Below are 26824 nucleotides of genomic sequence, written 5' to 3' on the forward strand. Positions count from 1 at the left end.
AAGAGGAAAAGAACACGAGGCGAGTCCGAAGTAGCACATGTCGACGTGGTATCCCGATAACCGGCAACCACGCAATTAGGTCGCTTTCCTTATTATTGCGGTATTATCGTATACAAGGCTCATTAGCATATCGTTGCAACGGCGAAGACGGTGATGATAGCGGTACCGATGGCGATGACGACGGTGCTCGTTATATCCGCGTGCAATGTATCCTCGTTGGAATCAACCGAAGGAAAGTACGTAGCAAGCAACGAGGTTACGTGCGATCTCTCGCAGTGGGTAGCCGGTAAGATTGGCGGTCAGGCTGACAGGCGAAATGGACACGCAGCTGAATCTCAAAGCCTATCGCGCGCCTCTAAAGAGTATCGTAGATTTCGTACCTCGATTCTGTACTCGTTGCACGCCCTGCCACACTTTCTGTCCGTGACACACAGTGCCGTACGTCGTGACCGACGCGAGCTACCCTTAACACTACACCTACGCTGACCCAGCATCGTGTCGGTGAGGTTCGCTCGCATCCGTGGCATCATACGTGTGTTTCGAACCTCGGTGTGTCGAGAGAAGTTTACGTGTGCGCGGACCTTGTTCGTGGACCCTCTGCGCGTTTCCACCATCACAGGAGGTGGATCAGAAGCGCGCATGCTCCTACGGCCAAGAATCACCCCAGTCAGGGTAAATCTGCCACCGAATCAAGACGTGGTGCGTGTCGCGTCGTCCTATATACCATGTCGCGCATATAGACGCGAAATTTTTCTCGAGAAAATTAATATTTCGTTTCGCGAATCGAACCTCTCGTGAAAATGAAGAGAAATCGCGTGGCAATCGCCGTCGGAACGTACCCTCGCGTTTACTCGTCGTGTGAACAATGTGAATCGTGTGTAGTAAAATTTTGATCGGTCGAAAAACGAAATATTGCTGCGAAACGATCGTAAACAGGCACGTGCGACGATGTTAAGATCATTCTTTAAGGAACGTTACATTATACTCCGGTTATTTTAGGCCCTAAACGGGGCCAGTTCGCAAGAAGAATCTTTCCGCCGTTTTCATGACGCTTTTGACCGAGATACACGGAGATATCAAGTGCATCGAACTTTCGGTCGGTTAACACCGAAAACGGCGATAAAGCCGCAAAATCGAGAAGATACGTTGTGAAGCATGGTTAACGACATTCTTCGTTCCCGTGGATAGAGTGATAAATGGCGTTCTCGTTTAATAGGAACATGAGAACTCTTCAAAGGAATTACGTCCGCGAGCACATCACGGCCTAGCTTCCTCATCATGGAATAAACATCGAATTTTCCACTTTTATCGTAACTCACGGCAATCGCCGGAATCTTCCTTCCTTGACGCGTTTTCGGGGCAAAGAACTATTTCAAGAATCGATACCCCCGATTGGAAGCTGCCTGGTGTCCAGTTGCCAGGTGTAGATCGAAGCAGAAACAGATCGAAGCGTGCAACGCATATTCGAGAATCGTTGAAATAATTCGACCGCCGCGTCCCAACAAGAATCGACTGGAAATTTTTCCGCGATACGATCACGGGAAAAATTTCTACGAAACGTTTCCGAAGCGCGTTTTCTTTTTTTCTATCGTGACGAGTGAAAAGTGGTAGTGTTGAAACTTTAGCATCGACCGCCGGCCAGGCGAGTGTGTGTGTGTATTTATTTTCGGCTTATTTCCGCGCAATCATCGAAAACGTCCTATGGGAAACGTGAACGAAAACACTGGGCGTCAGGAGAATTGGTCGAGCAAACGAGCCGTGGTGTCGGAACGAATGAAATTGAACTAATCTCGCGTGACCCTCGGGTCACCGAATCTCGTGGCGTTTATTGGACGTCAAGAGTATACACCGTTTTCGTGGAATGTCGACACGACCGCGATAGGAATTTGCCGCGTGGTGCTAGCATGACAGTGGATGGACGATGTGCTGTCATCCAATGAAGAGGATGTGAATCGCTTTAATATCAAAGTGAACGCGCCATCAAATAGTCGCGGACATGGCTTTGAGGTGGCAGGCGAGGCTGTCCATTGCTGCCATACTCTTTATGTGTACAGAAGGTAATTATCAATTAATCTAAACGATATTCTGAATATTAGAAACGATTACGTTGCTCCGTTTAGATCGAAGTCGGGCAGCGTGTGGGTTGCGGTATACCTTGGACCGATTCGCGTCGAGATTTGACCACCTGATCTAACGGGCGAGTAGAAGTTATTCGATTGAAAACGTAGCAGCTATAGAGCGGCAAAATGGTACAGCTAATGGAATTACCGGCGTGCGTGCGTGCGTGCGACGCGAATTTATCGTATGCATTATTCATAAGTCTGTGGCCCTGCCTTGGGAATGATACTCTACGAGAGAGATAGCCTTTTCTTTCCGGCGTGAAACGCAACACGGTCGTCGTCGACTACACGAGTCCTGTTAATATCGATCACGTAAACTAATTACGCAAAGTGGCGCGACGCGGCGCGCTTCAGAAACGTATTATGCACATAGAACACGCGCGCGATCCTTTTCAAAATCGAACCTGACTATTTCTCTCAAGCGTGAATTCGCGCGATGATTTCTATTCCGCGTCTCACACTCCGTTTACATTGTCGCTTAGAGGTTCCTACGTTCTAGACGAACGACTTCGGTAATTTGGCTCGATACTGTACCCGGCCACGGCCAGACTTTGTTCACGGTATAATCCGCGCAAAGTTTAATCCAGTAAATTAAATGTTTGCCTGGTACTGTGTAAAGTTGAACCGCGAAAGTTTCGGGTAAGCTGCTAAAGATCGCGGGAAATGTTTCCACGTGTTGAGAGAAGTGGCAAGTACAGGCGGTGCTCTAACAATTTTTTCATTCAGAACGCTCTCTAAGGATACAGTTACCTCGTTATTATTTATGGCTATTTCCCCGATCTTCCGATTGGGATTTGTTCGCAGATGTTTCGCTTTAATTGCGAGAATGCAACGATCAGCAAGTGTAGAGATACGCAACTTCACGCTAATGCTAATGCGTTGGGTAGCAACGTATTAATTCGTTGAAAATAACTGGAATTAAACCGCTCATATCCTCGGCTATAAAATGACTCCGCCGAGAGTAGTGAGCTTTCTCGTGGAGTTTGTCTTTTCTGTTTTTACCACCAATTATCATTTCTCAAAAGTATTTCCTCGTGAAATAAATTGCGTCCTATACATTGTTTCTAGCCTGCGAACATATTTTTCCTCCACTCTCGACTTCTTGGATGTGAACGATATTTTTATCATAAATCCGGAAAAATGATTATCTCTAGTGTCAGTAAATCGACGACCTAGTAACACTTTTCGCATGGCTCTCGTTTTTACTATAAAATCTCACTTAACCGATTTCGTCGATCATTCCGTTCCGTTAATTCGATCGCTTTGTGGGTTCATTGACACATTCATGATCAAGATTTGATTAAATTCACAGTCGAATTCGTTTTACGCGACTGGCTTTAATTACAATTAAAGCGAAATATTATATCGACAACCCTGCTTGTTAATTACGGCCGGTTATCTCATTTACGCGTTTCAACGATTGATACAAACGAGCCCGGAAAGTTATCAGCGACATTTCGCTGTCCAAATTCACTAGTAAGAATGTACGATTTTACAACAACGACGTTGCAATATAATTTATGCTAATAGCTGTAGTAAAATCCGATGCATTTTATGTATGTCGTTATTTTTACGTACACCGAGCTAACTGGCTCTAAACAATGCAAGTAAAATTCATCCGACGGATAATAGAATAGCTCTTTGCAAAAAACCTTCGCCCCTTTTCATTAGCATGATAAAACGAGAGAAACCAAAAAAAAAGAAGAAGAAAAAAAAATATGTACTTGGAAAATTTCGCTAAAATACGGGATCGTGGAGTGCATAACGTAGGTAATCGCAAAGCTACTACGATGTTAAAAAATCGGTACGGTTGATAAGATTCGTAAGGGGGAAAATCGATTTGATTTCATTTTTTATTTCAATGAAAACTACGCGTTGCGAAAAGCTTGGATTTCCCGATACTCAGAACCATCACAAATGGGAATTGAAAACTGAGCTTTGATCAGCAAGTTTCCTCGTAGTTCTGTATTAATGAAATCATTCGTCTGTATTCGCTAAAGTTCAACTATTGGTTCGTTATAAAAATTTCAATTATCGTTAACCTCGATTTTCAACGTTAAAAAAATTGGAATTTATTTTCTCGTGCGAACAAAATTAAGGGCGGTTGAATTAGAAGAAAAAAAAGGGAGGGAAGAAGAGAAGAGAAAAGCACGAAAATGTGACTTTCGACAAGAAATTGTAACTTATTTTATACAGAAGAAATGATACTTCTTCTAATCGCAGCCTTTGTATTTATTGGTCGCGTGCGTCTCCGTGTCTCCGCACAATTCTGTTGGTGGCTATTTCTTTTCACACGGGCATCCCGGCCAAACGTAAAACTTTTGGAAATCTTATCTTATTGTCTCGCTTCGTCGCCGCCGAGTTTTGTAGGTTTCGGTGGATGCTATCGAACTCGGTCGACGGAGGAACCATTGTGATTCCTTTATCTGGATGATAAATTGGACTATCCTCCTTTCTCTGCGAGTTTAAGGAAACCGATCGTGACTGCCGTTTTGTGGCAGAACGATTTGTTATAATTTTTGAGCGTTCAAATGATCGTAAAGAAAATTCATTTACAAAACAGGGGATGATTCGTTTCGTCTTGGGTTTGCTCGCTCGATTGCTCACGGAAAGAGTAAATCTACGGTGAAGAATGATTTTCATTCGCGCGTAGTTGAGAGGGAAAAAGATCGTTTACGGGGATTAGCGAAATTGAAACTGCAAGGAGTTCGTCTCATTTTCTCGGCATCCGTTATAAAAACGGTAGAATCTTCCTTCGTAATTCCTCCGAGATGCACTGTTTTTCTTTTTATAATTCTCGCGCGTGGAAACTTTTCAGTGTTGCCAAAGCGAACGACAAAGTCGAAAACACGAAGTCAAATGGTAGCAAATTGATATTTACGTAATTCGATCTCCGAGCAAGTAAATTGTAAATCCATTTATGGGGACGTTGCCGAAGTCGATCATCGTGGTTTGTAGTAAAAAGCAGTTCCGTCGCTAACTTTTTCTAGAAAAACCATTTCGCGTGCGCCAGCGATTTCTCATTATCGCGCTAATTTTATATTCGACAATCCGATTCGATGAAACTTTCAATGGTCTGCCCGATCGGGAAGTATAGTATTACTTTGAAATAACGTTTCTTGGTAGTTGGCAGGTGCTCTGTCAATTGGTGAAGTTGCTTAGGTCGCAGAAGCCCCCTTGGAGGGAGCAAGAAACTTCGTTTCCTCGGAATCGCTTTATCTCGCTACTACGAAACCCGGAAAGAATGACGAACCTTGAAATAACTTTTCGCAATAATAAAACGCCGCTTCCAGAGTAAGAGTTTGTCTCGAGTCGATCTCGTAGCCTGGAGCGCTGCTCGTTACTCGACCGGATTTTCTTCCAGTCTTTCCTGCGCTTCGAAGGAGACGCGACCGACCAATGGGAAAATAAAGTAGCTGGTAATTATTTTCACACCTTGCGAGATTCAGCAGCTTTCGCTTTGTTCGTCCTAATCACGAAGAAAGAACGAACCTTCAAACTTTCAGTTCATCGCGCTAGCGCTCCTCGTGTAATTTACACTGAATATTTCTTCGCTGATGAAACTTACGTTTATTTTGGATATAATACGATAATATCACTTCCATAGAAAATTGTCAAAATTTCGGACATCTTGGAAAGATTTGGCGATACGTACGTAGACGCGCGGCACACTGCGTGCATGGTGTCGCGGCCTTGTTAATTCAAAGCCCTTGTAAAGTAGGAAACATTAAGTTCCGGCGTGTTTTAATTACGAGCCTAAGCGCGAGCACCCTCGACCCGTTTAAGCGTGGGAGTCTGCACTAGTCTCCTGCTGCATTTCCGCGTCACGTGACGGCTGACGATAAACTCACAAAATCATGGCCGTTCCATTATTTCGCGACGTGGCCCACTTGTTCTATAATGGATACGTCGTGTCGTCGGCTCGTGTTCATGGTAGATGGGCAAAATCGACCTTTGCACACTGCATTTACACGAGAAAAGAGAGAATAGACAGATAGTAGCTCCAGACGAAGCTGTGTGGAGCGTGGGGTGGATGCGAGACAAAAAAAAAAAAAAAACTGGAGGGACGCTTCGAGCCTTAATTAATCGCTTTTATCTTCTGCTACTCTCTTGAAACGTTCTCCTTTTTCCTTGTCCTCCTCTCTTCCTTCATCCTTCTTGTATTTTTTTCTTCTCTTCTCTTTTCTCCGTTTCGGTGACGCGGCACGAGAGCGAGGCAATGCAGTTCGTCGCAGCGGAATGAAGTAATGAAATCTGATCTGAGATCGTTAACGGCTCTAATAGGTCTGATACGGCGATAGATTGCAAGGATGTGCATTGGAAAGCTCCTTAACCTTCCGTGGCGACACGGCAATTTATTATCCCTTCGGAAGAAAATTTGTTCACACGCTGCATATTACACCCTGTACTACCTATAGTTTTAATTTTGCGACGATTACAGATTTTTCTTTCTCGAGATCATTTTCTCGTTAAAATTCTTCGAGGTTTTGTATAAATAACAAATTGTACAAACAACAAATTGTACTCCTTTCTCTCTGCGAACAATAATTCTCTGAAGAATAACTTGTCATTTAATTTGGAACTATAACTCACGATCAATATATCGTTGTTTTACAAGGCAGGGCTATTTATCTTTGAATTTTATTTTTTTTTAAATTAGCCATCTACCATCGTTGCGACGGTGAATGTTTATTTGTTGTAGCTATAATTGCCCGACCAACGGAAGTTTAAAACGTCAACGGAACAAATAACGTGGCTAAAAATTGCGTAGTGATGGTTCAACCATATAAATTACAAAAGCGCGGCGTCATTGTTATTTAAATTTTTCAGTTGATTTTTCCTTCCCAATGGTGGAACGGATGGATTTAGTTGGCATTTTCTACGAATGTATTTACAATTGTATTATTGTGTAAATATAATTCGCGGTTTTATCCTTTTGTGAAATTTATTTCCATTCTGTGATTTCGATATCGTTTCTGTTAATCTCCGTTAATAAATAAATCATACTCTTAAACTAGTATCCATTAAAAAATACATCCAATCCTTATCAATAATTTTCCCATCATTCTTTCGTTGCGATCGTAGCAGCTGCAATCGTATCCAGAATATTTCGGTGACACGTTGATTCTTCGTTGCTCCAAGACAACCGTATAACGTACACGTACGTCGTTAACCTCCTTCGTATGTGTGATGATATTAATGTAAACGACACAGTTGTGATAATTTAAACTAATGTTATCTTGACTATAATCACTGTTTGCGAGAAAGTTGAGACTCTTTCTCGAATTTTCCCCTTATATCCACATGCTGTTTGTCTCGAACGCCACACAAACGCAAATATCGATTTTTATCTAATAAATATCCGTGGTAATGAGAAAGGCAACATAAATGGGACGAGAATGGTTGGAAACTGCGCGAATCTTGCTCGAGCGCTCGAACTAGTGACTGGAACTTATCGCGGCGCATATATCAATATTGCCGTCGTTTTACTCGCGTCTTGCTTCCACCTACAAATCATCTCTGCAGCGGCATGCGAAAGTTATGCCGACAAACCACGTACGCGTATACCGCGCTATTTATTTCTCGCAATCTGTGACGACGGAGGAAAAAAATAAATAAAGCAGCCTGACCGCATAGCATCGCGCAACGCGCACCCAGAGACAAATCTGTGACGTGTCACGCGACCAGGTCCGCGTGATTAAATTACATTGCCTATTTAAAAGATAAGGAGAACTCTGTTATCGAACTTATTTATCGGACCCTGCGGGCTTAACGGGTTGGCCATTCGAGGGAGACCGATGTGCCGCCTTACGATTTCACCCAACCCCATTTAATTCCCTGAGTTACACTAAATACGCACGTGACTTGGCGGAATAATTTACCGCGTCCTGAAAAGAACAGCTTGTACTCATTTTTCCCGAGCGCGCGTCCCAGTGGCTGATTAACCTCACGAATTCCTTTATTGCATAAATTAATTCAATTCGCGTGGGGCAATTGTATTTTTACTGGCACGCAGGCCGATGAAGTTTGAAGTGAAATTGCGCCGGATAATTCTTTCACGGGGGGTTTTCATGCAACGCGGAGAATTGGAATCTCGCGATGATCCACCGTGAAATAACTCGATGAAGACCCGTTCGTTCAGAGCCCTCGTGGAATAGGTGCGTTTTTCTCGCATCCCTTTTCTATCGTATTTTCCGACAATAATGTATTTTTCGGTCGATTGTCAACCACGGTATTTTTGTTGGATTTCAACCATTGTGCCGTGATTGTTCCGAGTGTCTTCTCGCGTACGTAAGTACCGTATGAGTGTACATAAATATACATAAATCTCGAACAGCGCATTTTATTCGATTCGAAGTTAATCGGCAACATAACCGGAAAGTACAAGTTGCGGGAGTCGAAATAAGACGGTAACTCCGAGGAAAACGATCTTTCTCTCGGATGGGACAGACCGATCTAAATATTCAGATTGCCGTCGACGAAACCCGGAATTCCCTCTCAGTATTTTCCTGCTTGAAAATTGTGGCGAAATGCGGATAGAATCAGACCGGCATCGTACTAGAAATCTCTTAAATATCTTAATCTCCCCAATGTGATTCACGTGCGGATCGTCTGCACCGAAATATAGCAAATACCTTGTTGAATCGGGAATTTTAGTTGAAAGCGGTGCAGATCTTAAATACACGCCGCTCTATCTCTAATTACCATTTTTCTATAGATGGACAAATTTGTGTATACGTTATATACATCGTTGGATACGATACAACGTGCTTCATTAGGGAACGGATTTACATTCCGAAATGTCGGCTTACGTTCAGAGAACTAGCCTAGAAGTTCTGTCATCGTTTAGAGCATACACAGTGGTGTTAACGTTTAACTCGCAAACAAGGCACATTTGGAGCTTGCACCAAACTATAATAGATCTTGCGGAGTTAATCCACAGACGCAGTATCTATTATTCCTATTATTACGACACAGTGTAGTCGTTACGCAGTATTCTTTAAACGGCTCTGCATTAAGTTATAACCATTGGACACATCGGAGGAGGACACACGGAGCGATAAAGCCTACCGCCATTCGATCCATGAAGTTTCAATATTCGTGAAATATCGTTATGCGTCCTCTCTATTGCCGTACATTTTATGGCAGCGCAATAATCGCGACATGCAATATCTACCCGCACTTTCGTGTCAACCGTTTCGCCGCTATCCGGTCGTTTCTTTTCCCTTGTGAAACGGTTAGGTCATTTCTCTTCGAGACGAATAGTAGATACTTTTCTTCCTTGACGTCTGCCTCGCTAGCTCCAGGCTTGATCCTACGGCTTACTCGACTAATTAAAACGCTCGAATTCCTAGGTAGCTGGACGTTGACTGTGATAATAGCCGGTTTTTGCGCACAAGCGCTTAATGCGCTGAAACAACGGCTGTAATATTCGTTTTTAGTCGACGATGAGGATAACTGCGTCGCATAACACGAGTCACCGTTCGCATCAAACGGCAACGAATGACGGCGGGTCCAGTTACCAGAAGTCAGCGTAAGAGAAAAAAGGCACTCGGTAGTACAGGGATGAGTGGAACCGACGAATCCGGTTTTTTCTCACCTGGCTGAAAATGAATGGGTCGCAATTTGTCGCACTAGCGCTCGTCCATAAGTCATTGAAAATTGTCATTGCAATTTATCACGGACCCCACGAGTGTAATTTTATTTTCACCGGATGGAACTTTCAACGAGATCCATCGTTATTTTCCATTAAGCGCGATTTGCTGGCGATAAGGAATACTAACCGCGTTCAATCATTCTGGCAATTACGGTCATCTCGCGGCTGAGTTTCTTTGTAAACTCGAGGGAACGCTGCCTGAATGAAATATCTTTGCACAGTGTACATTCGCATGACCAACCGCGTAGGGAAGCATTCATTCGTCCGGCTATTTGAAATGGCGCGAATTACAGATATACCAACCACTTGAATGAAAGAATATATGTATTCGTATCGTGGTAGCTTTAGCGAAACGATTTTCGGTATCTCGCAGTGCGGCTGCAGTTGCTTGAAAATATTCGTGACAATTTCTCGGGATCAGGTTACCAATTGTAATTCAAACGAGAACCCCAATCTCATATTTATGATCGCGGTGCACAAGAAATTTCTATCGCCATGAAATACGTGCATCGATTACCGTATCAACCGCTACACCATGCAATCGATATACGATCCTTCCTATAAAGTCAGAGTACATTTATTTATTTTACAATGCGAATTTTATTAACTGTCATATATCATCTATGTACCCATGTACGAACTTGAATAGATCATGATATTATATAGCTGTCATATGTCTATAAATATTCATAAGCTGCTAAAATAAAGTCCATTAACACGTGTACATCGAGATAAATGGAAGTATAGCGAGTAAATTGTACGTGCCGGAAAGAAAACTGCGCCCTTTGCCGTGTCCTGAAAGCTTTCGAACGAAATTCAACGTTTCACGTTATTCTATGAATACTGATCGTTCTATCTCACGAAACGTGAACGTGTCGACAAATTCTCATCGCCCTTTCTTCATTTTGTTTATGTGGTAGGTCTGACAACGACCAAGGTACGCGTAATAATGTGTTAGTGACACATTGCTAGAAAGTCGGTGTGGGAAGCGGCCTCTCATACACGAGAGAGACAAAGAGAGAGAAACTGGGAAAGTCGGGCAGGTGACCTCCGGAGTGCACGGAAAAGCTCGTTATAAGCTCTTGGAGCTTAGTTGTTGCTACAGAATTAATTAAAACCGGCACGTGGTAAATCACATAAAATATCTACGAGTAGAAACGTGCCCCCGACTATGTACACGAAGGATTTAATATATCCCTATTCTGCTGATCACTCGATACGAATAATTGTATAGACAAAGAATAATTAATATCGTTAAACGTTGCTCTTCGATAATTTGCACGTCTTTGGATATAGTAATCGAAGATTGTAATTAAACTTCGAATTAATAACCGATAGTAAGTTTATATGTAGAGGTAAGTTATATCGATAGCCTTGGTACAGAGATAAAACGTTACGCAAAATACTAAAGGAAAATTTGTTTTCTTCACGCTAGGCAATTGAAAAAGTAAGTTACGCAGGAATGCACGTCGAGAAATTAACATAGCTAGAGGGGCGAATCGGGGGTCGGCTGCTGTTCATGTATATTAATAAACCACGTTATCGCAAACGCATTTCAAGCGGTTGAACGACTGTATCGGACTTTTCTTCCCCATGATGGATTACGAGAAAAACAACGTTGAACGATACAACCCCTGCGAGCTAGAGGGGACGCCTCTCCCTTCGCCGTTCTCAGCCAACTCATTCTCCATCTAATTCACTCTAAAGCCAAAGTGTAATGAGCTCTGATCTAATCTAATTCCGTCTAATCTCCCTCCGAGTATAGATATAACCAACGGCTATTATGTTTCTCCAAGCAATGAACTATGGAGTCTTATATGCGTTTTCCTATTAAAAGTACCCCTATTCTTGTATTCGCGTAGAACAGCTTATTTAAGTACAGACTCGCGTAATAGTTCTTCCGTTATCTTCCGTTTAAAATGTTCCTACTCCTTCTTTCGCGTTAATTCGACTAAAGAACAACGGCGAATGAAAGCGTCGCTTCCGCATACACCCTGTTTCGCGAAATTAGGTATTCAACAGATGCGATAAATTCATTCGTCTTTTAATGAACAACTTTGGCTGGCTTTCTTTATCTGGTGAAACGATTAACGGTAGCTCGTGGTGTCATTTATTGCTTGTAAATTTTTAGTCGATCTTTATTAGCCAATCTCGTAGAAGCGTGCGGGCCAATTTAATGCAGAGAACGACCGCAGTAACGATTACCATGGAAATACAGAATTAAAGGAACATTAATATTCGATAATTTTAATAGATAATTCAATAGTCAAGAGTTACGATTTACCGATGTTCGGTCTTTCGGAGAAATTTAGGAGTTGGTATTTATGTTTTCATAAACATTTTAACCACGGTATCGAAAGACGAAACAAATTTAATACACGACTCGAATGCGAAATCTGATTTTCGACAACCGCGCGCAATAACCGGAGCAATTTGACCTGTTACACTTCATCACCGTGAAATAACAGAAACATGGGTATGTATGTCGGTTTAAAGTCAATTATTCGATATGCTCGCGGACAATGTTATTGGGCGTTAAGACCAAAAATGATTGCATTTTTCCCCACGGTGTCCGTTGAAACGTTCGTGCCATTGTTTTTACGAATGTCCACCGCCGTCAGAAGTTTTACCAAAAAAAGGACGATTGATCGAGCAATTTTTCTTTATTGTTACAGATACACTCAGTTTAGGAGATCGTACGATAGACAACATGGATCGACACGCGGGTCAAAATAGACCGCGAAACCAGTTGCTGGCAGATCCTTCCGGGCTGAAAGCAAAGGTGGAACCTACGTTCGACTACTCGCAGAACACCAACGTGACAGCACTAATAGGAAAGACCGCTTATCTCACGTGTAGAGTTCGCAACCTGGGCGACAAAACCGTAAGATCCTTTGTTATATTGATCATCTTTGATTCCGATCTCTATTGTCCGTTGACGTTACGAAAGAATTCGTGCTCTTCCATGGGGGGCAATTTCCAATCGTTGTCGAACATTTATTTCCATTCGAGAGTTGTTTCTAACTTGCAATGCTGGCATAACGCGGACAATTGCTAGAGACAGCTTAATGTCCCAGAAAAATGCTTGCTCGTATATTCTGCACGTTATTCCACGGAATTTCGACAAATTTGTGGCAGTAAGGTAATCACGACAAAGGACGGTGCACCGTTCGCTGAACAAGAGAGGAAACCTGATCTTCGTAAGGACCTTAGGAAAGCGATTTGCAGGAAATAATCGAGTTGCTCGGGCTCGATTGGACGCTAATCGACCTTTAAGGCAACTGGAAACTCAATTTTATCGCAGCTCGCGGTTCCGACGTTGCAGGTATTGGTCGATCGAAAGTAATGCGCAGGTATTCGCGATATTCGAGTTATAACGCTGCGATCATGGTCTCGAATTATTATATGACGCGTGTACCTCGATGCGAGGCTTCACCTTTGAAACTCTGTTACCAAGTAAGTATCTCGTTTGTACTAGCTAGCAGATGTTACGTCACGATAAAGCTAAGAGGATTCTGGACAAGTAGTTTCTTAGTGTCAGCTTCTAACATTGAAACAACATTTTACATATTCGATGTTCACGCTATCGCGTATAAACATACTTGCGTGGATAGGATTTTAGGAAGGTAACGAGTATCGTTTCTGTGATAGTTTATCGTTCGTAATTTTATAAGATAGCAGCTAGAATCTCGGAAAATAGCCGTTTCGTCGGATTAAGTTGTCTGCTTTTTTCGAAAGAGAAATCGCGCTATCTTCTAATTATTAAATCTTCTACTTTCGTTTCCCCAGCAAGTTTCATAGCTGCGAATACATTGCAGCTCGTAGACACAAGCTCGAGCTTGATTAGTAGCAAATATACGAATAAAATTACGCCGAAAGAACGAGTGCAACGAAGATCGGGGTAAAAGAGACGAGATCGTAGCTGCAAATACGGGTGCAGCGCGGAAACAAGGCCGTTCAATTTCGGTATTTCGGGGTGTGTAAACCGTATTAAGTAAATTCATTATACAGTCGAGGGCCGACGTACCTTAATTTCATTCGTTGTTCCGCGTCAGCCGTGAAATTCCATTTGCCCCACGTCCGAATTGCTAGGTCATACGGATTTCCTCGATACGTGATTCTCGTCACTTCGCTCGCTACCCAGACGCTTTGACTCTTTCGTATTATTCATCAGTGAACGCAACGCTATCCTTTTTATTCGTCTTCGTAGCATTTTTAAATATCCGAGTGGCAGAGGACGCGAGAGTCCATTTTCAATTACATACGTGGCAATTTTATTTTACATTCTACCATATCCATAATTTTGAACGTACTATCGCAGCTTTGGTTACCTTGGTGTCGCGGTGTATCGTCATTTCGATGGCTAAGTTCGAAAGCGTCAAACTGTTCCCGTTCCCTTATATGAGATACAAGGGAGAAATAGCAGCTCCTTAGACGCTGTCAAACCTCTAAACCTTTTGGACTAGATACGCTAAGTAGTGGTAACACGGACTTGTCCTCGTAGAGTTCGTACGCGAATTCAGAGTCGCCGGAGGCAGCTGCCTTTCCCGGTTTACATTGAGGGATAAATTACGGAAGATGTATCGGTGAACGTGCGAGACCGAAGATTCATAAGCTTTCTCACGCAAATGACCTGCGCTTTGTGCACCAACTTTCAGTGCCGATTATTAATGTTCTCGCCGTTGTTGCGACGGCTATTGTACAGGCGTTTTGTTAGGAACCGAGTACACGGTAGGTCGACGAACTAATAAAATTCATTGTTCATATCTGCGCGCGATACTCTTGATTTTACTGTTCAAATTTCTGCCAGGCATCGATCGTTTAACAAGCGTTAAGGACGTAATAAAAATAACTACCTTCGGTAGAGTTAAAAGTATTCAAAATTAATAATACGAAACTTTTACATTTTCCGGGATATTTATCAATTTAAACGAACGAGTTAACGGGTGAACAAATTTTCGTCGCGTCTTTTAAAGCGATCAGTCTCCATTTAGAGCATAATCGAAAGAGTTTCAATCCACGAGGTCACGGTATTGGAGGTCGTAGACAGAAAAATCGTCGAGACTTTTATTAATGTCGAATTAAACACGAACATCGAAGTCGTGCTTCGGTCTGGCGCGTTTCAAGCGATTCAGATTGCCCAGCTGGATGAATCGGTTATCCGATTACCTTTTCCCTTTTGCGCTGCTAATAGTTCTTTGGCGGAAAAGTCAATTTCCCGCGCCAATAGGCTACAAAATAATTTCTACGACACGATATCCGTCTTTGACTTTCATTGCAATTCGTCAAAGTGAGGTATCTTGACTGGCCACTGACGATTACCTACAACCATGCTGCGAGGGCAACGATTCTAATTGAAAGATGAGAGACGAGGGGAATCTCGGCAATTTTTCTGAATCATTCTCTTAACGTCGATACCTTTGAGGAAGAGCCTGAATCGAATGCCAGTTGTAAAGTATGGTAGATCGAATTGTTGCGTTTCAAAGCTAGTTGCTTCTCAGCGTGCATTTCTGAAAATTGCAATTCTACTTACCAGACATGCTTCTTGTGAAAGCTTTCTTTTGCGTGACTTACATTGACGCGGTCTCCGAGAGATACAAATGAAATTCCACGTATTCGTTCGCCTAAGTCTCGCTAAAGTGTACGTAGATGGCTTTTGGTTTACCGTGGAAGTAGAAGCGGATGAATACCGGTCGATTGGATTCGTCCGTTTTCGGATTTTGGTATATTCGCGTCTGCACGACGAAAGTTACTTTACCGAGGCAGACTTCTCCGAAGTTTACTGGATTACTTTCTCGGTAGAGGTGAGCACATATATGGCTGATGAAATTATCGTCGTCCCCGAAGACGTGAAAGTTCAACAGGAGCCGAAGTTTAAATGTCCCTATCGTCGGAACAAATTATGTATTATACGCCAGCCGCAAAATATTTGCAGATAACGGAAGCGCAGCCATATTGAAGTTTCTGACCTCTCACCCCGGATTCTTGAAATATTTAATGGCGCGACATGACAAAACGAATGTGAAATATTGATCAGGCTACAACGTTCATCGTCCCTCTGCGCGATTTACAAGAAATTTTTAAAAGATTTTCCAAAGTTGTTCCGCCAGTTGCGATAGTCGGTAGCTTAATTCTGTCTTGACTTAATGCGCGTGTCATGCATAGACAATTTATGTGACGTAAGTTTTATCATCATCTCCATGTCTTTCATCCAGCGAATAGTATCGGAGGCAAATCGTCTGAACTTTGATAGAAATTGTATATTGTTATCAGCGAATTCGCTTAACGATCGGTCGCGTCTATTCAAAGCAGTCTGCTCGATCTTCCTCGATTACCATCATTGAACCCACTTTGAAATTCCGTTTGCAAAGGTATCCTGGGTGAGGCACAGAGATATTCACATTTTAACGGCAGGGGCGTATACCTACACGAGCGATCAGCGATTCCAAGCGCTTCACAGACAAAATACAGGCCAAAATAGCGAATGGTCTGAATGGACTCTTTGCATAAAGTGGGCGCAAGAGAGAGACCAAGGGCTCTACGAATGTCAGATCTCCACTATTCCCGTCAAGTCGCACCAATTTCGCTTAAACGTTGTCGGTAAGTTTATCTCATCCGTTACATTATGCGCTACTTATACCGTTGCAGAGTTCGTAAAATAATTTTCAAACTCTGTCACGTTCTCGAATTAGAATCTCTATACGTAATCTATATGTATGGCGACTGTAACGAAACTACCGGTTTTTATTACGTTTCGCATCGGTTTCTCGGGATTTCCAACGAGGATATGGAATACGCTCGTTACCTTGAAATCGCGCTCTTCTCGCAGAGACATTTCATAAATTAATGATCCAGATGTATTAACGTCGCCGGGGGAGAAACTTTTGAACCTAATTTTGGAGAGTACGATACGACCGAAGCGGGTCTCGTTATTTCAATTACAATGACCTTGGCTTTCGATGAAAAGCTTTGGCTCGTTAGTTCTCGCGAATCGGTAAAGTACCCTCGTTCTCTTGGCTCGGTGAATATCGTCTCCGAGAGGTCACTCTCGCGAGAATAGTTGCCTCGGCTCGTGAATTTTCGTATCGCGTAGGCGTAGTGCAGTAAGGATAATATGAGTGATCGAAACGATCGAGGAAAATACCGTGAGTGAAAAAAAAGGAAGTCGTTCTTTATCACAGTACCGACAGCGACGATACTCGGAGGTCCAGATCTGTACGTTGGCGCAGGCAGCACGATAAACTTGACGTGTGCCATACACTTCAGCTCGGAGCCACCAGCCTTCATCTTTTGGTACTACAATGAGAACGTTTTGAGCTATGACAGTCCCAGGGGCGGCGTCTCGGTGATAACCGAAAAGGGTAGCGACGTCACCACCTCTTGGCTCCTTATCCAGACGGCGCAACCCTCGGACTCTGGGGAGTACAGCTGCAAACCCAGCAACGCCAATACGGCGTCCATCAAAGTTCATGTCCTAAATGGTGAGTGTTTACACGCACGATTACGTAATCTTAGGATCCGTAACGATCGTCGAGCGTAGCGTTAACCCGGATATCAATTTGGTTTTCTCGAATCTCCCGTTAAAAAGTAAATACCGGTGGGTTTGTAAATATTTATACAGATCCGAGTGTAAAAGCGAATTACTGAATTTTTATATCTTCGTTAGTATATCTGGGAATAAAAAAAAAATAATAAATATTTTCTATCGATCCGATTTTATACAACTCTTCCTAACAGGACAATGTTTCTCAGACAAACGGCTCCGGCTTTCATAACGTACAGAATTATTTATGGTCGGAAAGTTCGTTCCACTGGTCTGAGCTCCGCGAAATAGTATATACTCGCAACGATTTGCCAACGAGTCGTAAAAACGGGAGGAAATTATTTTAGCACTGTCCAGTGAAACCGTCGTTAACGGTAGTAGTAAGTAAAACTCTGTCCGTTGTCCGAAACGAGTTTCACAGCTGATTCGAGCATTTGAAACGACCATGTCTGCGAACTCTGGATGGTGTAACACGAACAGTTGCATCGACCAACCGAACAGAAATTTCGCGGGGGACGTTCGCTTTTGCATAAACCATCCCGTTAAAGTGTTCGCTTAACCCGTTAATATTCTCGCGAACCTGGCTCGTGGGTGTGTTAATTCGCACGTTTATTTCCGTTCGTCGGCAGCTGGAAAATTTCGGCGAGTATCGCTTGCACCTGTCCTCTCCCAGATTTCCTCGGCATCTGGGTCCTCGCAATCAGCCTATCAGAACTTGGCAATTACGCAATCGCCAAGTTTTGCATGTTTATTCAGTGACGCTCTCACGGAGCAAAACGAGTTTCAGCGTAGCGAGAATGTTTGCCATGGTGTTCGCCGTTTCTCGATGAAACACGTCTCGAGAGATAGTTGCGTTAATGCAAGTTTAAACAAAATTTTCGGTATTTCCGTTGGTTTCGTACTGCCGTCCCTGCCTTTTGGTATTTTTAATAAACACTGTTATTTCCTCTTATTTCCATTCTCTCAGTGATCGCGATCTATCGTATTTTCTTTATACATTTTCACGCAATTACGAACACGTAATTACATCGATCTTGAAGCAAGTTATCGATACAGAAAATTTTCCATCAGAGATAAATCGTTGTCGAAGAATTCTTGCGAAGGTAAGTCGTTCCATGGTGGACAATAAGAGGCGTGTCGATCGCAGCCGACAAATTTCAGTCCGTGTAAATTACGCGGATTCCAATGTCCGCAGGTCAAGGAATTCTTAGGAAGTGGTACGAACCGGACCAAAATCGAGCGGAAATTGCATTTCAATCCGTCGCATAAAATACTCTGGTTGCCGTGGGCGTCGTTTAACGAAGAAAGGAGCAACGAACGGAACTTCGACACCGTTTCCAGTCTTTCAAAACTGTGCTGCCAGTCAAAGTACCATTGAGAAATATCACGGAGAAAAAATTCACGGAAACGTTGAAAAGATATTTTTGCGAAACCACCCGTCCTAATTCTCGAAACCTGTTCTCTCTGTGTGTCTGTCTCTCTCTCTCTCTCTCTCTTTCTTCCTCTCCCTCTCTCTTTACGCATTCATTTCGACGAATCTTTTCTTCGAAGATGCCTCGAGCTTTGATTAAAACGTCTCGATACCATTTCACTGACTAGTATGAATGATTTAGGTTACTCTTTGCTACGTTCACCTATATTTTTTCACGAGCAGCGCAAATAATCTCGCTATCTTTTACCCTTAAAACACCTCGTTTATCCTGAAAAACTTATTTTCCTTTCTTAGAATTTGTTGGCTTCTTTAAAGTCGAGAAACCGAGATGTACCGTTGTACATTAATGCGACATTCACGAATAGAAATTATGAATAATATAATTGGGGAAAGGAGAAACATCTCGCTGTTGATACAATTTAACACTCGGTTCTCTTAACTATTGCAACGAAATTTTCTCGTGGAACAGATACGCGTAATTTGTTTCTAATAAGATGTATTGAAGCGCTTGTAACCGAGCTGTTCGTCATGTTTAAGCGTAATCAAAGCCGTTTGATCTTTGAACCTCATTCGCCACAAGCTGACTTCCAGGAATCCCACAACTTCCAATATTAATTTAATAGAAGACCGATGAAGGACCGGTCACGCGAGAAAGTCGAACAAAGCGTTCTGCGTGCGACTATGTGCAGTAACGATAATAAGAAAATTGTTTAATCCCGACGAAAGAGAATGGAAGCGTGTTAGGCGAAGATGAGAACGAGTGAATTGTTTGTTGCAGGCGAGCGACCAGAAGCGATGCAGACCGGAACGGCGGGACCTATTTTATCCTCCAGCTGTCTTTTGGTGTCTCTGATCATTTTGTACATATCGTCGATGTAAATGAACGTCGAATGAAACTAATCACCGTCACTGCTACCACTCGTACGATTAAGCGGGCAAGACACTGTAACGACCTACAAAAGTACATATTAGGGGAAAAATTTGGGAATTTTTACGAAGCAAATGACGGGAGTAAATCAATTTATAGTTTATCGCGGTTACCATGTATACGTTTAAACAAATTTCTCCATCCATTTTTTGCGTATTCCATTTCAAGGTGTTCGCTGCGACATCGATGCATCCGCCTTGGCGACGATTACACGTCATGCGGTTGATAAGTTGTGGAGAAAACAAAGATATTTAGAAAGTATATGCCTTCGTTTATAGCTCCATGTAGGCGAAAAATAACAAAATAGCAACATGGTGAAGAAAATGTTGAACTTCTGCGAAAAAATTGAAGGACTTCGCTAATGAGAAACAGGAAAGGAACTATAATCAAAAGAAGCCGTACGTGGGGCCATAGACAATAAGTTTTTCCTACGATAATTTTCGTACGTATAGTTCCATAATTTCCCACGTATAGTTTTTCTTATAGTCGAAACATAGAAAATCGATATTTTTACAGCGTCCCCTTACAGTGTCTTCTGCCCCTTAAACAGAGCTCGAGTTTGTCAGGCCACAGTCACGTTGAGATCGCGCTACTGTTTGCAAAAATCAATGGGACTGGGAACGAATCGATCTACGAATTTCGCGTGTCTATCTAATAACATCGTGCTCGAGATATAGAATATCACGAACGCAATGTAACTATTCGCACTGGCGAGTCCGTTACTCCGACATAGTTTACAACTTTCACGTTCGATCGTATGTTTGTACCTGTCAGTGAGTCGCATTCACGCTAATTTTGGTCATTCAGTTCTGGTCAACCACAGCTACAAAGGTTTCCCCGTCGTCTCGTTGTAAATGCAAGAATAAATTTCGCGGAACGAGCACAGATCTTCCCGAACGGCGTCGCGGTCGTCACAATCGTTCGTACTTCATCTCGTTGGTGGTTACCACTGATAGCGTGCGATCCGTATACGATCGCAACGAGGGAACGATGAAACAAGAAACGCGGAGAAAACGCTGCGTTACACGTTCCCCGATAATCGGCGTATCGAGATTTAATGTGTTTGTATGTCCCGAGAATGCTGGAATATATTGTATGTTGGTCGAAAAGCGTATAGTTAGAAGAACGTCGACGCTAATACCGAAGATAAAGATGCTATGCCAAGGAAAAGTTGGTTCCGTTGGAAAGGAAACAAAGGGGATTCGATAAACCACAGTGAGAGAAATCGATTTACGAGAGGTGTAAAACCGAGAAACAACCATCCCGCGGCACGCTCCACGACTGGTCGAATCTACGAAATGCAGGATGCGCGAGACAGCATTCACGAGGAAATAAAACGTGACTCGATTGCAAGATCTCGTGCGTCCCCTTTTCGAGGATCGAGGACGCACGGCTATCCAGTTGACGAAAGTAATACAGGAGAAATGGGACAGCGGTCTCGAAAACCGTTGATTAATCGATGAGACGGATTCGTCTTTTCGTCGCGTCACATAGAACCACAAGCGAGACAGGTAACACGCGTTATACGTCGAATCGTCTGATGATTTTTAACGAGCTGCCGCGTACCCAGCAAGTATAAACGTTAAAATTCGAGGAGAAAATATCGTCGTTCCGCGTGACAGCTACACGCGTGATACGAATGTTAATATATCTCGGGGCGAGCGCATTACGGCTACCGCGGCTGAACGTGAATCATTGTGGCGTGTCGGACGAAAAACGCTCGCAAATCCCTTCCAGCCGATTAACAGTCAGAAACGCAAACATTTCTCGATTGAAAACAATTACGGGGAATTATTGTTATCGATCCAGTCGAAATAATCGTTGCGCTTTGAGCTAGCGGAATTCACGACGACCAGTCGCGTTCTAATTTCCAAACGTTTACGATGTTCGTTTATAAAGCTTATCGATTCGTGTCAACCGGCGAATATTCGATGAATTAACCGGATGATTTTTAGCTCGCCCTGTACAAACGGATTCCAGCTTTTAAACGATTTTGTTCGTGCCTCTGTGATTATCCGTTGACCAATTTTACTTCGAACGCAAGCTTGTTTAAAATTATACGAAACATTTTACTCCGACGATAGACTCGTAAACGAAGGAACCTCAAAACGTACAAATTTTGTAAGCAAAAGTCAAGTAAATAAGATGCGTTTCGTTCCGAGGAATTATTCGCGTTATTCGTATCGAAAGCGCTCGTCAACGATAGTTTCGGAAGCGATCGTAGCGAAACCAGGAGTCGGACGCGAGAAATTCTGCGACGTTTGATCGATCTGTCTTTACGGTCGTTACACGTCGTAACGACGTCGTCTGGACAAACGCGAGCGGAAAGCGAAAGACAGTGGTACTCCGCGTGCGACTACACGGAACATAGCTGGGCGTTCGAATTGAAAGCTAACACAGCTGGCAAACTACGACGCGACGGACGATGTCGCTCGCTAGATCTGTCTGTTTGCCGTTGGTTGAACGGGTATTAGCGTCGACGACCAAACACGAGAACCTGTACATAGCGTCTGTATTATAAATTGTGGCCGGGTGATGATAGTTACACGCCGACGACGCGAGCGTAAATGCGTGCACACGCGTTGCGTGCCACGCGATATTCTGCCTCGTCACGGCGCTCCGACTCTCTCTCTCGTCTGAACACCGGTGTGCTGGATCTAGTAATCGCGTTTACCGCGTGAAAATCGAGTTTCGCGGCCGAAGTGGTTCCGTGTGAACGACCCACAAACTGTACGTGCGAACCTGCGTCAGGTTTCGTCGGTGTGGCTTAATTATCGGACGCCAGATCATCGCTAATATTCGGATTTTACTCGCGAATCGTCGAGAATGGCGCACGAAAAAGCGAACTATCGAAAGCAATAAGTCGAATTTTTGAAAGTAAGCGGTGATCTTGCTTCGTTTTCCACGCAATCGAAGAGTTTCGTTGGACTATTCCGTCGTTCATCCTGATCGATGATCCGCAAACTCTGTATGTATGTATCTCGAACTTTTAGACGACTTTCCCCCCTAAGCCCTATGAATCTTTTTACTACTGTGTACATTTTTCCTTCCTCTCAAAGGCTTCCCGTCGACTCTGCGTACGTGACACCGTAAAATGGCTCTGTCGTCTACACACGTAATTATAAGCAACCGCATTGGGATTGACGGATCATCGGTCTGGATCTACTTCGTTCGCGACATAAAACGACGACAATTTTCACTTTCTATTTGTGTGTGTTTCCATGTGATATCCTCGCAGATACCCGATGAAAGTATCGCGCGGATCGTTCCTCGCGTCCAACACAAATCGAATCTCCCTCACATTTTTCTGTTCCTACCACGGTGGCGATTCTTTCCTCCAACTTGGATTAGATGCGCGCGAATGGTCGAAAAAGTCGAAAGGGGTCGAAGCGAAGAGAGGGAACGAGGGACGGCTAGAGCTGAAACTCTAGCGAAGCCAGTCAACGATCCGGAAGTTTTTCGAGGGTAAAATGGAAGTTCCAGTCGATACACGTGCGGCCGACGAAACGGAATGTGGCCTCGTTCGCGTACACTCGAGAGAATAATTGCGTGGACCTTAGGGGGAGTAAAAGTTTCGGGATTTTTCTTCGCTTTCAGCGGAAACTACGTGAAACGGATAGGTCGCGGTCCATTAAGCAACATCGTATACTTGATCTCACCTCGCGAATTGCGTTTACCTTTTGCGCGTTCACGAGCAACCCAACCATACGTTATTTTATTTTCGTTCTTTTCTTTTATTTATTCGTCCTATTGTTACTAGCGTCTCGAAGTTAACTTGCGAAATTCTGTTACGCGCTGGCCGATGTACTCGATCGGTTGTTTCTAAAACGAGAAACACGTTGAGACGTTGCGGATAATCTCGTCCGGTAATTTCGTTCGCTTATGTCGCCTTGTCACTGCTACGATAAATCGTTTTAGAGTTTTGGAAAGGAAAAAAACTTATTTCATTCCGAATCGTCGCAGGCTATAGTAATTGATAGTCGTATGAAAAGATAAAAGTTCTCGGGGGACGACTTAGAGTCAGCGTTTTAATGGAAATCGATGAACAGTGAAAGAAGGCACTTCGAGGTCAGTCCGCGCATCGATGTTCCGCGAGTTTCTCGAAGTCGAAAAGTCGCGTTTTGCGTAGCGTATGAAACGTGAAACGAGGTAAACGCTGCATTCCGCCGGGACAAAAGGAAAACGAAAAGAAAGAGAAACGCGTCGAAACAAACTCCGGATTCTGTTCGTTCCGACTGGACAGGCTCGTCGCGAATAGAATTGCGCCTGCGAATAGAATTCGATTTGGGGGGTTGTCACACTCCGCTGGCCGGCTTCGATTTTGCTCCCCTGACTGTGTACAAATTGCTTTACCCTTGTGCCGGCCACTTTGTTCCGGTATTCGCGGTCTGCTCATCGCTCCTCAGAGAAAAAGTGATATCGCGCGCTGCTAGCATAAACTGTGGAAAAAGGGAAAAATACGGAAGGACGGTAGTAGCGACCGCGGCTCTGCGAAAACGCCGCACTTAATTCTTCCCCGATTCTCTTTCGACGCGATTCGACTCGTTTCGCGATGCACGCGTTACCGCGACGAACGACGCCATATACTTTCCGTGTCTTCGACACGACAGACTAGCCGATTAAACGAAAAATTCACAAGCGGACAATTCGCTACATACAGCGAAACGGCCATTCGGCGGTGCAAGCGATTACCAAAAATAAAGAAGAAAAAATGAAGAAACGAAAACGGCGCGTCGTAGACACACTTGGCAGCCTGTAGCTTTTAATCGACGATACTAAACGAGAGCGTATGACGCAAATGCGAACGAATTAAACAGAGGGAGAAGATAAACCCTGGAAGAATCTGTAATCGCAGTGATATCGTTAGATTAGATAGGTATATTATTGTACATACTATAATATTACGATGTTTAATAAATAAAAACGTTGAAAGGAAGGGGACAAGAGATGTTTCGCGGCTTTTTTTCCGGAGCCATGCTGCCAGTTGCCTGTGTTTCCTTGCTTTCATAGATTCAAGAACCGGTTTCTTCGAGCCACGGCACTCTTCCTTTGTCGCAATTTCTATCTTTCAGGTCGTTCCGTGAAAACGAACGGATCCCGGAAGACAGACGGTAGCTTTTTCAGCGCACGCCCTTCTTCAGGAGTCTTTATTCGGACTTATTCCGAGCCGTCTATGATCCTTTATCGCCGACACGCTCCCTTTGCCGATGATAAGTAACTAAGGAGTATCAAAGGACCTCGTTGGCACCGGTGACACCCTTTCACACTGCATTAATGTCACGTCGATGCATTCTTCGCGTTTCTGTTAACAGCACCGTAATCAGAACGAACCGGTAAACGTCGAAACGAGCTAATGCACAAACTATCGGGTTTCCGTAATTATCTAATTTCTCGCGTTCGTTTTTCATGAAAAAAGAGAGAAAAAATATTTCCACGTTGCGATCCATTTCGGTCTCGTTAATGGAAACTTTCACAACGGGGCGGCGTAACAACTAGAAAAACTTGGGACTTTCATTAGCTCGTAGAGCACTAGTTACGTGACTGACTTGTAGTTCGCCAATTAAAGACTCGAGCATTTCAACGAAGAAAGGCGCGCAACGTTTATAGTTATCCTGATTAAGCGGCCAGCACGTCATTCCACTTTTTAACGCGATTTCTCATCGTAACGACCGATCAATGGAGGCATATTTTGCACGTGCTTCGATAATATATTGTCTCGAAGCGAACGTATTTTAATTGAATCACGATGAAATGCAACAAGTACAAAACGCGTCCGTGAACGTAAAATATGGTACATATTTCAATTTTATACATTGTACGAGTATACATAGCGAGGAAGAATAGCGATTGTAACGAAAATAAGAATATGGAAGATGGTTTTTGATAGAAAAGGAAGCGTAGAAAATACGAACAATGTTCTTCAAATTGTTCTCTGAAATTTTAGTGACGTGCGAATATTTTTTCTACCCATTGAACAATGATATTAGAGAAGAAACACACGTAGAAAAATATTCGTAATACGGAGTTGCGAAGGCGTGACTTGACAAGGCTATGAAAATTGAAACTTTAAACGTCGCGGATACGGTCCGTCGGTTCTTAATAACCGCGAACTGGCCGTGCTCCAAAGTAAGGCTAACTGGCCGGGAACAAGACATCTTTTTCCAAGTTTTACCGAGGCTGAAATTCGCTGCTCGCGACGTGCTGTTTTCATCGGAACAGGCGGGAAGATTGTGAGAAAGCAGAGAGAACCGTGTTTTCGAGCCAGTCGAAAGGAAGGAAAATTGGTCGACGAACAAAAGAATGGTAAGTACTAACGAGCCAGCGGAGTTAACGCGCATCGAACCAGGTGGAAAAAAATTTCACGACGCGTTCAATTCGGGTCGCGTTCCAAACTTTTGCTCAATTTCCCCTAGCGATTTTTCCCGGACACGTGCAAAAACGTGCTTGTGTATAGGTTACACACTTTGCATCTCAAATTATACGCACTTTCAACTTTGCATCTCTATTAAAAATAATTGCGAACTTCGATCCAACGCGAAGAAAAAAAAGTAAACTCATCCACTACCGAAACTCGATGCATTTTTCTTGTCGGTGGAATTTCTAATTATCCGTGAAATTAATTGCCGGCCGTTGTGCAAGCCACCCTAGCATCGCGTTCCCCTTGAGTTCTATATTTGTAATGCGCATCTTTTTTCTCTTAAGAGAAGGTGAACAAAACGAAATGGCAGCCGAGAGGGAGGCGAATTCCGCGTACAGACTCGTGTTTGCGTCGACCGGCTTACGAGGAGTCAACGTTACGAACGAACTGTGCCTAGCAAACTCCCAAGGTAGGTTTAACACGAATCATCGTCACCAACGGGGTTACACGACTGTCACGGGTGATTCATTCTACGTGCTGCAGTTACTGCGAGAACACAACCGAGGTAAGTTGTGTACGATAAAACATCTCGAGCCATATGCGTATTTTTATAAAATAATATTTCCTTAGGTTTCCATCTTCATTAGACCGAGATGGATGAACGCATCTGCTTTTTCATTATCTGCATATCAGAGTTAATAAAAACAATTATGGCAGGGAAAGCTAACGATACGTTTCCAATTTACGCTATGTCTGACATATGCAAAAGAAACAAAATGTTTTTAT

General features: G+C 43.3%; 1 protein-coding gene and 1 long non-coding RNA gene across 2 annotated transcripts; both read left to right on the forward strand.

The window, feature by feature from the left end:
• Positions 1–1589: 1589 nt before the first annotated feature.
• Positions 1590–24621, forward strand: LOC117204616 (cell adhesion molecule 2-like). The gene is made up of 5 exons (XM_033442154.1): positions 1590–2057; positions 12453–12661; positions 16149–16377; positions 16959–17258; positions 19531–24621. Exons 1-5 carry the CDS (start codon positions 1997–1999, stop codon positions 19629–19631), a joined length of 900 nt encoding a protein of 299 aa, XP_033298045.1. The 5' UTR covers positions 1590–1996; the 3' UTR covers positions 19632–24621.
• A 1051-nt stretch (positions 24622–25672) lies between these two features.
• On the forward strand, positions 25673–26418 carry LOC117204700. The gene is made up of 2 exons (XR_004487119.1): positions 25673–25983; positions 26385–26418. It is a non-coding gene; the product is annotated as an uncharacterized LOC117204700 (long non-coding RNA).
• Positions 26419–26824: the final 406 nt, after the last annotated feature.

This window comes from Bombus bifarius, unplaced genomic scaffold (genome assembly GCF_011952205.1).
Source record: "Bombus bifarius isolate JDL3187 unplaced genomic scaffold, Bbif_JDL3187 scf7180000007979, whole genome shotgun sequence".
NCBI classification, from domain to species: domain Eukaryota; kingdom Metazoa; phylum Arthropoda; class Insecta; order Hymenoptera; family Apidae; genus Bombus; species Bombus bifarius.